We start from the raw sequence: 11,404 nt of genomic DNA, 5'->3' as shown, positions 1-11,404 counted from the left end.
AAACGAAATCGATCAAATCTGCACCAAATCGTTGTGTTAGCACGAAAGACGACAAACAATATGAGAACACGTGGTCTTACCGGCACTCGTACTTCGCGCTTTGCATGCGTTCGAGACTCCCAGAGCGAATGCCGACCAATATCGCTTGTACCCTGGGTCGTACTCCCCTTCGGCACGTGAAAAACAAAAATGTTTTTCTACAGAGGCTTTGAACCCAACGAATGCCAGCCTACGGTCAGAGCTAGATCCATCAGATCCCTTGGTAGGGTATCTTAGCCGGGTGATTGGGTTGGATGGTAACAGGAAGTAAGGTTTTAACCAGGTTCAGGCTCTCACGGTGGAGATTATACCTACTCCTGCTCGTGTATATTGCGATTGAGGTGTGTACAAAGTATAGGTGAATACCAAGGGATTGTAATGTGTCTATCGACGAGCCCGACCCCCAACTTATATAGCATAGCGGGGGTTCTATGGTTACAGTTCCTAGTTGGCTACGTCGGTGGAGGTAGAGTCCTCCACGACCTCGGTATCTCTGGCTTATACATCAACTCTTCTGGAGTCTTCGTATAATCCTCCATGGGTCGCTTAACGTGGCCCAAGATGTAACCGACCTATGGGGCCTCAGCTCGGCCCACCAGACCAGGAATCGACATGGTAAGAGGCCCTAGACCGAGACACCGCCACCCTTGAAAGTCATTGCTCGCCCTGAACTATTGCACGTACGTCATTTCATGGTGCCATCCCTATTACGATGCGAGATTCAGTGAGGCGTGTTGCATTGCTGTTTCATCCGTAGACAATTTGATATGTAGTGTCGAACAAGGATCAGAAAAAATGTCATAGCGAGGCTCTTTCTGGTCACCCAAATAGCCGCAAAGACCAAAACAAGAGAAAGACTGTTTTTCGAAATTTATCTTTTGGGAAATTACTGTACTTGTAAACTAAATTGGTTACCCTCACATCAATATAAATTGTCACGGAAAACGTTCAATCCGGCATGCCTAAAAATCCGCCATCTGACTTTTAACATTTCCGACTTTTTAAGTCTTTATTTCATTTCACAAACCTTTTTTTTTCCTCCCGTGGAGCGGTCGCACCCGGGTCACACCCCAAAAGTCCCAACCCCCGAATTCCCCAATTGGCCATTTCTGCACTGAATCTCATTCCCATCCCAGCCCACCACTGTAAAAGGGCGGTCGTGACAGTAGGGTTTCCCGATTCCCATCCAGCGTACAGACTAGGCGACCCCCGCTTCCCGTCCCCTCTCTCCTCCACACGCCTCTCTCCCTCTCCCCTCGTCCGCCGCCGCCGCCGCCGCCACCATGGGCAGGGGCAAGTTCAAGGGCAAGCCAACCGGCCGCCGCAACTTCTCCACCCCGGAGGAGATCGGTAACGAACTGAGCCCTCGCTTCTCCTCGATTCCGTTCGGTCCCGTCGTAGTCAAATTCAGTGCCAGCTCGTCGGCTTTGTCTGCCGCCGTTGTTGAGGCGACTGCTTGATCTGATGTTGCGGCGAGGAGGCTTTTCTTCTTCTTTCGCTTGGTTGCGGTGTTCCGGTAGGATAAGGGTAGCTCGTGGTGACGTCAACATGCTTGGTTTTGCTAGGAGGCACGGCTTAACATAAAACGATTTGATTACATGATGCTATGGGTTGTCGACGATGGGGTGTTCTTTGATCTATCCCGTGCGTCTTTAGTGTTAACGTTTTTGTTTGGTCTGGATGCTCATAGACTACACATTTTGCGTATTTTCCCCCTAAGGTTTTGATGCTTTCTCCATCACATGGCTGGAGAACTTCATTTGCTTCTTCCCTTGATTTGTTAATGGAGTTTCCATTCACTTTCACTCTTATCAGAGCTTCACAGAAAAGTTTATTTGTGAAGTTTAAAAGCAGTGAGAAATCAATAGCACCATGTATTTATCTAGTCTCAGACGAGTAAGCGTTTTCGAGGCATTATGCAGGACACATGCTACATTTGAATTTGTTTGCATACCTGTACAAAACATTTTTTGGGTGCCTTCTTATATACTTGTTTGCATCTCAGTGACTATTGAGTCATTTGTATTTGGCAATTTTACTTTTGCTATTCTTTCGTGTGTAGCTTTGACTTACATTTGATATTTTAAATGCAGCTTCTGGAACTTCTGGGCGTCCACGCTCGTTTAAGAAGGTTTGCACCTTCCGAAATTGAATTAATTTCATCAACATAATATTAGGCTACCTATGCCTTTGTTGTGCTTGTATTATAAACTTCTGATTATAACATATAGCTACTGAGGTGCTATATTTGCTAATCTGATTGTGTAGTTTTTTTTTCAATTGTTACAGCCGATTTCATAATCATTTGGGAAAAATATCAAGAGTTTCTAAGTGCATATAGATGAAGTGTTTACTTTAATGCAAATGTGATCATGATATACTCCTTTCTGATCATCGATTTATATTTTTTAATATAGAATGTAGCTGAAGCAGAAGAGGAAGAGGAAGAAGTAGAAGAATCTGAGGAGGAAGAATCCGAAGACGACGGTGAAGAGAAGGTTGTATGCACTTATCCATTTGGAAGTACATGTTCATGTGCATGATTCATTGTTTACCAATCTGATTCAGTTTATAATATTCCAGAAACATAAAGGAACTGAAGGTGTTATTCAAATCGAAAATCCAAACCTGGTGAAAGCAAAGAATATAAAAGCCAAAGAAGCTGATGTAAGTGTGTTACAACCAGAAGCATTTATGACTTTACTGTTGGTAGCTAAATATCATAAAATACCATGCCACACTGGTGATAGTATTAAGTTTCCTCGTCTTTTCCTACATTGCCTTTTCTATGTTGTCATACAAATGGCGTTGCCCAGCTATTTTCAATCAGGAAAAGTGAAGTGGAGCTCTTTACGAGCTTTAAAATCTTCTTTACACGTTGATACAAAATATTGCCATACATATCTCCAACTAACCAAGCTTGCACGTTTCAGCTTGGAAAGACAACTGAACTCTCGAGGCGTGAGAGGTACTTGTCTTATATCAGCTTGTGCTATTTTCCTATTTGTGAAATGCGATGGTTATTTCATGTTTTCTGTCTTACACTCTGTTTTTGTATCATATCTCGCTGCAAATGCTCGTGCACTGCTTCTGTGTCTACCTTGAGAAATGGAGAAACATTAACTGTAACCTCTGGGCAAATGGTGCCAAAAAAAAAACCAATATGATGAATCAGTAGATAAACAAAACCTATGTGGTGGTACATATTAGTGGTCAGCATATTACCTTCTATACATCATTCCCACTGGTTTGCAAGTTCTCATGAGTCTATAGGTAGCACATCTCAGATTTGTTCTAGTCTCTAGTCACTTTGTTGGCACTCACCTTTCTGTAGAGATGGTCTTCATGGTAAACAGTTCCGTGTAAAACTGTAAGAGAGAGAGTATGTGTGTGAGTGGAAAGAACACAACACCTATTATGTCGAAGTTCGTACCATTGTGATCTGCCCCATTTCATTGTTATAAAAAAACCGTTTCATCAACTCTGCTGACACACTGCTATCATGTTTATTTTTAGAGAGGAGATTGAGAAACAAAAATCTCATGAGCGCTATATGAAGCTTCAGGAGCAAGGGAAAACAGAACAGGCGAAGAAAGATTTGGGTGAGATTTTTTCCATGTTGTGCTTACCTATCTTCTCTTGGCGTCTCTTGGCCATGGTTATATATGTACACTTCACATGCACTGCTACAAGATTGGACTCATATAGAAACATACACCACAATAAGGAGAGTAGCGTTTTGTGAATGAACTGAGTGAATAGAGTATTGATATCAGCAGCAGTGAACTCACAGCTACTGCCCAATCATATATAATCATCAACTTTTTAAAGCCCTGCATACATTCAATATTGAAGCATTCGTGGAAGTTGCAGATTGCCATAACTATTGTTTTGCGAATGCAGAACGTCTTGCTTTAATAAGGCAGCAAAGAGCAGATGCTGCAAAGAAACGCGAAGAGGAGAAAGCTGGTATGCCCCTTGATATTTGTCTATTGTTCATGTTAAGCTCAGCATCATTGCCCTACATATCGTATTCACATAATCTTTGACCTCTACCTGTTTCATCAGTTTCCCATGCTGGAGTATTTGTTCCTTCGATATTTTTTGCTAAAAGGCATTTTAATACCTTTGAATAGCTCCAACTTCTTTATCTATAACGGGGTCTGCAGTTTGGGATTTGTGACGGAATAGGAGTTGTGAATGGGTACTTAGTTCTGTATGGTTCAGAGGTAGGGAGGGAGCTGCACTTTTGAAAACTAGCATTGCATGCCATGATGGACAGAAAGCACACAGGGAGGAAGCTGAAGCGTCTGGTCACCATGTAATTTTTGCATTTAGTACCCTGACATTTTTTGCAGTCTCCATGACCAGACGATTCCACCCCTCTTCCCTTGTCTTCCTCAAGGTAGCAGCAGTCCTATATGGCTCAATCGAGTGTGAAAATTAGACAATTAGAACCCAACAAATAACCCCCGAATCAAGATGATACTAAGAAGAAATCTGCACGCTAGAGCTGTCATAGACCACCGAAGAGGGAGTCGCCTATGAACAACCGTCAATCACCTACCTTTCCAATAGTGATTCGCCTAGAACCTACTGTCATTACTACTATCAACGCACACATGAGTATCGGAGAGGGAGAGGCTAGCGCCATGATGCTCTGTTCGCATGCTGCCGTCGTCGCACCTAAGTCGCCGCTGCTATTGTGCACGAGATGTAGAGAGGGATTTGGGCCCTAGGATTGCATAAAGTGGAATTTCGGAAGCTAGGGATTTGGCGATTGGGGGGTTTTGGAGGTGGTGACGAAATTGGGAGCCTTTTGACAGGAATTGCATACATTTTGCTTTTTTTTTCTCTGCAAATTAGCCAGGCCTGGAAGAGGCGTTGGCTTCCTCACACATGTGGTGTATGTGCACTTGGCAGCATGCCATTGTGGACGAGATTCTCTAACATTCCTCACTTCGGACTAAACTGATCCTGAAAGCCAAGTTTAGGGGTCACTTTTCTGCACTTTTTATCTTCACATGGACTAAACTGTACAGTGGCATTACCTCGTATTAGAATGCTTAATAATCTGGCTAGGTCATGAGCCACACACTTGTCTACCCAGTCCTTTTTTTTAGGAGAAATCACGTGTTCATTACCCGAGTAGTAAACACAGCATACATGCAGCACTCACTTGAAAGGGCCAGAAACACAGCAGAAAGGCCCCAAGAAAAATAAGTAAAGCCCGGGGGGCCAAAATGCAAAAACACCAACACTCCACGCTGATCCGTACCGCCGTCGGAGTGTCGTCAAGGAAGCGGACGAGTCGCCATCCAACCTTGAACCGGAGAGACGCCATTGCAGTCGAAGCCGCTTTGTGAGCCAAAGAAGCGGTCGGCCGGGGATCCTCCCCACGCTTGCCGGTCCTCGACTCCGTCGTCTCCGTCCGACCACGACGAAGGAGACCACCGAAGCCCCATGCCGCAGACCACAAACCCGACACCGAGCCTCGTCTTACCGCACGGGCCAACACCGCGTGTCGGCCAGATCTCCAGTACACATCTCTCCCATCTTCGCTGACGGCGCCGGAGTAAGCAACACCTGAGCAAACGATCCCCGTCACCGCGCACGTGGCGGCGAGGTAGAACCTAAACTCACCGCCCAAACAGAGCGGCAGGAATCTACCCCAAAGGCTGATGAGACACCGTCGTCACCAGAGCGTTGCCTCGACCAAATCCTAAACCTAACCTATCTACACACTGGGAACGAAGCGCCGGGGTTCCCCTCCCCCCCGCCGCCAGAGGGAAGAGGAACTGCCGGGCTCTCCGGCTTTCGACGGTGGAAACGAAGCCTTCTCCCTCTTCACCTCTCGTGGGAGCAAGGGGAAAGGGGAAAGGCGGCTTGTTCCGGGTTGTGTGCTTCTGAGCTGACTTTCCGGTGTTGTCTACCCAGTTCTCAGGCTCAGGCCAGACATCAATTTTTCCTAGGCAGTGTAACACCAACCAAACTCTGAACGACTACCTGCCAAATAGTACTATGTGACCTTCGCATAACATCTATTGAAAAGTAGTTAGAAACGGTAATAGACTAATAAATATAGGCGAGTAGAATATTTTGGAGAGTCGTTTGGAGCACGGGGAGAAAAAGAAAGGGAATCTTTTGGGAGGCTCTCCATTTGTACCACGTCCTCCGTCCAGAATTAGTTGCCGTTCAAACGGAAGTCTAGATACATCCGTTTGAGTGGCAACTAATTCCGGACGGAGCGAGTACTTTGCACTAACATCATTTTGTCTCTTATGCGCAACAAAGTGTTCGTATTTTCATTTCCCTAAAATTTTGTAAACAGTATCACATTCTTTAGTTCGAGAATCTTATGAGTTGCGCACTGAATCATATCCTGTTGTTTGCAGCTAAAGAACAGAGGAAGACCGAAGCGCGCAAATAACTGCCAAGGTGGTGGAGGCATGAGCTAAGCTGAGCTGTGTTGGCTGGATATTTATTTCTATGCATTTTAGTATATTTAAACCCTGGTCTCTATTCCATCATCTACATTTCCATAAAAACCGTGCATTGACAAGTGTAAAGTAGTCCTGTCGGCGTGGCTTGCTGTAAACTTGAGCTTGGCAGGGTACACATTTCGTGAGATCAGCTTATGTGAGATTTGCTTTCACTCAAAAATTGGTATGGAAAATAACTGTTGAAATTTGATGTGTTTGGAGGCCCGAGCTGATACGTGGCTGTATGAGCAGAAGCATATGTGATGTGATGTGATGGCAGGTGTGGTCAGCGCATTCATTACGAGCATGTACAATGGTGCTATCTTAGGGGTGCCACATAGGATAAATGCTGAGATATAGGAGAGAGAAATCAAAAGAATAGACTTGTCATCTTAAAGATAAAACAAAAATATAGCACATTGTAGACATATTCTTTTGTCATCTTAAAATTACATGCATGACTTGAGATAAGACACTACATGCCTTAGCATCTCAATTAACATCGCCAGTGCCGCAGCCAACGGGCAACCTCGTGCCACTGCTTCAATTAAGGATGCTGCACGGACACTACATGCCTTAACATCTCATTTTTCCATGCATAAATTTTTTTCTTCTCATTTTTGACCCAAATACAACAAATAGGAGACCATTTTGATTTATGTATTTATATGTTTTGATACGCCACATATGAAAATATATATTGACGACAATAATTCATAACCACATACTACACGTGTATTTGTTTTCAGAAAATTTGGAGGTATACGAAATAATATTTTTGAAAAGAATAGTGTTTACTGGAGTATATATATTTGTGAATCTGTCCTCCAAATCTTAGTTTCAGCACGGAGTATGGCATTTTGAAGCTCCTATTTTCTTTAAAAAAAATGTATTTTCAAGAATTCTGAAAAAAATCAACATGTGTAAAATTTACATGCAATACGTACGAGGTAACCAAAAATAACAAAATCATTAAACTTCACATGTGTTTTTTTACTTGAATACATCTATATGCACATGTGGATTGTTTTCAAATTTTTTGAAACTTGAAAATTTTGATTTTCGATTTATAGAACTCCAAACGAATTAGGTGCACATTTGAAATAACTTTCCAATGATACAGTTTTTATGACATATAATCCATATTTTGTTGACCAAAATTACAAGTGAAAGTTTGACATAAAAAAGGAATGAAGGGAGTAGCAAAAATGAAACATCATAATTCATTGTAATGACAAACATAGTAACAACATTGTCAGAGTGAATGCTATAGTTAGCGTGAGATTTTATTTGCTTTAATTTCTCACAAGACGTTTCCAAATGTGTCAACAAAAGCAGCCAATTCAACCAGACTACCTTCTCAAACTGCCAAAAGAGCACTATACCCTTGCAGGGTAATATTTGTGTGTTCCCAAAATTCACTATAAAGAAAAGCTATAGATAGCTACAATGCTATACCTTCACGAGGTAATTCTAACTCAAACCCACTCTGTTTGGTTACAACAGCAGCTCAACCTTGGGCTTATTCATCGCTAGCGTCCTACGAAACAATCCTCCCACTGCTGTGTGTAGAAACTGGATGGACCTTGTATGCAAAAACCAGACATGAATTTTGGAGGATAGCACAATACTAGCGGTGGCTTCAGCAGTACTAGGTAGATGTCACTGGAAGTTTGGAACTTCACTGCATGATTTTGTTTTTCATCATCTTGCGTTTGTTGGCGTCCAGATATTTCTTCCTAAGCCGTATGACCTTGGGAGTAACCTGATCAGGTTCAAATGCCAACAACTCAATATAATTATATAAAGCAGCATAATATAAAAATTTGCTTTCAGGATGAAACTGGAATAATAGTACGCACAAATGGAAAACCAGCTAGACAATAACTCATTTTCTTTAAGAAACAGATTGGTATATTGTTATCCCAACTAAAACCATATTTTCTGTTTGGATTAATCAGCACCCCAACACATTAGCAGAATTATTTTGGATTTCAATGCCCCCACACTGACTCGCCAATATTGTATAATATACAAACTATATTTTCTTACATTTTTTAGGTACACAAAGTATAGTTCCCTGATTCAATAGAAAGTTACTTTTAAAACATGCTCCCAGACTACTTTGTAAGTAGGTACAGATTTTTAGGTCGTCAATTTGACTAACAAAACATATGTAATATGCCAACAACAACAAAGCCTCTAGTCACAAACAAGTTGTGCTAGGCTAGAGATGAAACCCACAAGGCCTCGCGACCAACTCATGGTTATGGCACATGGATAGCAAGCTTCCACGTACCCCTATCCATGGCTAGTTATTTGGTGATGCTTCAGTCCTTCAGATCTCTCTTTACGGACTCCTCCCAAGTAGGGGTGGCCATAAAAACTGACAAACCGAACACCAAACCGATACCAAAACCGAAAAAACTGAATTTTTGGTTTTTGATGCTGCTATATTCAAATTTGGTTTCTATGTTTAATAACCGAAGTAAAATCGGTCGGTTCGATAGTTAACCGATAACCGAAGGAAAAAACCTAAGTGCACGCAATTCTAGTACAGGCCTCCCGCGCGGCCGCACATCTCACCAAATGCCAAGCCGAACTCCATGTAATTCCAATGCGAGGCACCCCCACGTCCGCACGTCTCGCTAGATTTTTCTTTTGAGACAGCACCTCTCGCATGCAACTGCTCAGGGCAGCGCGCGTGCATGCAGCCACATAGCGTAAGAAGGCCCAGCTGGTGTGATTTGGCCCGTTTACTTAATTGCATGGCCCAAATAGTATTTGCTTTGGCTGATAGAGTGTGCAGCGGGTGGAGTGTTATTTATTTAGTCCCACATCGGTTAGCTACACTTCAGGGACAAGGTGACCAGCTCCTGGATGAAGCGCTCGCTGTAGCTTCTCAGCAACGCTGCAATCAGTCGGTTTAAACTGAAAACCGAACCGAATTGGTCGGTTAACCGAATTTTCGGTTAGTTGTTTTTGACTGTTATTTTTGGTTTTTGATTTTGTTATCCGAAATTAAGAATTAACCGAACGGTATAAACCAAACTTTCGGTTTGTACCGAATGCCCACCCCTGCTCCCAAGTCAAGCATGGTCTACCACTAACTCTCTTGACATTATCAGCACGCTTTAGCCACCCGCTATGCACGGGAGCTTCTGGAGGCATGCGCTGAATATGCCCAAACCATCTCAGACGATGTTGGACAAGCTTCTCATCAATCGGTGCTAGCCCAACTCTATCTTGTATATCATCATTCCAGACTTGGTCCTTCCTCGTGTGGCCACACATCCATCTCAACATGCGCATCTCAGCCACATTTAACTGTTGAACATGTCGTCTTTTAGTTGACCAACACTCAGCACCATACAACATTGCAGGTCGAAGCGTCGTCCTATAGAACTTGCCTTTTAGCTTTTGTGGCACTCTCTTGTCACAGAGAATGCAAGAAGCTTGGCACCACTTCATTCATCCCGCTTTGATTCGATGGTTCACATCTTCATCAATATCCCCATCCTTCTACAACATTGGCCCCAAATATCAGAAGGTGTCCTTCTGAGGCACCACCTGCCCATCAAGGCTAACCTCCTCCAACTCCTCCTGACTAGTAGTACTGAAACCGCACCTCGTGTACTCGGTTTTAGTTCTACTAAGTCTAAAACCTTTCGATTCCAAGGTTTATCTCGATAGCTCTAACTTCCTATTGACCCCCGTCCGACTATCATCGACTAGCACCACATCACCCGCAAAGAACGTACACCATGGGATATCTCCTTGTATATCCCTTGGGAGTTGGGACCTCATATGTTACATACAGAACATATGTAATATGCCACAAAAAGTATATACATTTAAAACTTCATTGGACGGCGAATCCACAACAACGGAGCCTTTAAGAGTTTTAGTCCCAAACAAGTTCGGGTAGGCTAGAGTTGAAAACCCATAAGATCTCGAAACCTAGTCATGGTTCTGGCACGTGGATAGCTAACTTCCACATATCACTGTCCATGGCTAGTTCTTTGGTGATATTCCTGTCCTTCAAGTCTCTCTTTACGGACCTCTCTTGACATGTCAAGTTTGTTCTACCTTGACATCTCTTAACATTATTAGAACGCTTTATCCTTCCGCCTATGCTCATGCCTAGTAGTACTAAAACTGCACCTCATGTACTCGGTTTTAGTTCAACTAAGCCTAAAACTTTTGATTCTTTCTATTAACCCCGTCTGACTATCGCCAACTAACACTGACTATCGCCAACTAACAGCACATCACCCGCAAAGACCATGTGATATCCCCTTGTATATCCCTTATGACATCACTCATCACCAAAGCAAAATGTTAAGGGCTCAAGCTGACCCTTGGTGCAATCCTATTTTAATTGGAAAGTCATCAGTGTCGCAGCATTATCGTACATTTCCTTGATGAGGGTAATGTACTTTGTTGGGGCTTTGTGTTTCTCCGAGGCCCATCACATGACAGTCTGCGGTATCTTATCGCAGGCCTTTTCCAAGTCAATGAACACCATACGAAGGTCCTTCCTGTCCATAAGTTGTCGTACCAAGAAAATAGCTTCCATGGTTGACCTCCAAGACATGAAACCAAACTGATTTTTGGTCACACTTCATTGTATGGCTCACCTGCTTAATTCCATGGTAATCAATACAACTTTGAACATCCCTCTTATTCTTGAAGACTGGTACAGTATAATCTGCCTTCATTCTTCAGGCATCTTCTTTGACCAAAAAATGAGGCTGAAAATCAGGGTTCATCTTTTTTAAAGCCTCCCTAACCTCAAGACTCTACTCATGTATTCACCAAACAAAACGTTTGTTGGTATCATCAAAGGAGTCGTCCAACTCAATGGCAGAGCTCTAATTCTA

The 11,404-nt window shown here is 43.0% G+C and overlaps 2 protein-coding genes across 2 annotated transcripts in view; one reads left to right on the top strand and one right to left on the bottom strand.

The window, feature by feature from the left end:
* The first annotated feature begins 1,165 nt into the window (after window positions 1–1,165).
* On the top strand, window positions 1,166–6,738 carry LOC119277009 (28 kDa heat- and acid-stable phosphoprotein-like). Its single transcript, XM_037558205.1, has 8 exons — window positions 1,166–1,389; window positions 2,133–2,170; window positions 2,457–2,537; window positions 2,623–2,706; window positions 2,973–3,007; window positions 3,556–3,641; window positions 3,943–4,008; window positions 6,435–6,738. Exons 1-8 carry the CDS (start codon window positions 1,323–1,325, stop codon window positions 6,467–6,469), a joined length of 492 nt encoding a protein of 163 aa, XP_037414102.1. The 5' UTR covers window positions 1,166–1,322; the 3' UTR covers window positions 6,470–6,738.
* A 1,035-nt stretch (window positions 6,739–7,773) lies between these two features.
* The window catches only part of LOC119277008 (50S ribosomal subunit assembly factor BipA-like), a 20,406-nt gene continuing 16,775 nt past the window's right edge, over window positions 7,774–11,404 (bottom strand). Inside the window, exon 19 of the mRNA XM_037558204.1 lies at window positions 7,774–8,286. Within this exon, the coding sequence (XP_037414101.1) occupies window positions 8,203–8,286 (84 nt within the window). The 3' untranslated portion in view covers window positions 7,774–8,202. The remainder of the gene's footprint in view (window positions 8,287–11,404) is intronic.

Source organism: Triticum dicoccoides, chromosome 3B (genome assembly GCF_002162155.2).
Source record: "Triticum dicoccoides isolate Atlit2015 ecotype Zavitan chromosome 3B, WEW_v2.0, whole genome shotgun sequence".
Classification (NCBI taxonomy): domain Eukaryota; kingdom Viridiplantae; phylum Streptophyta; class Magnoliopsida; order Poales; family Poaceae; genus Triticum; species Triticum dicoccoides.
This window is presented reverse-complemented; position numbering and strand designations above follow the sequence as displayed.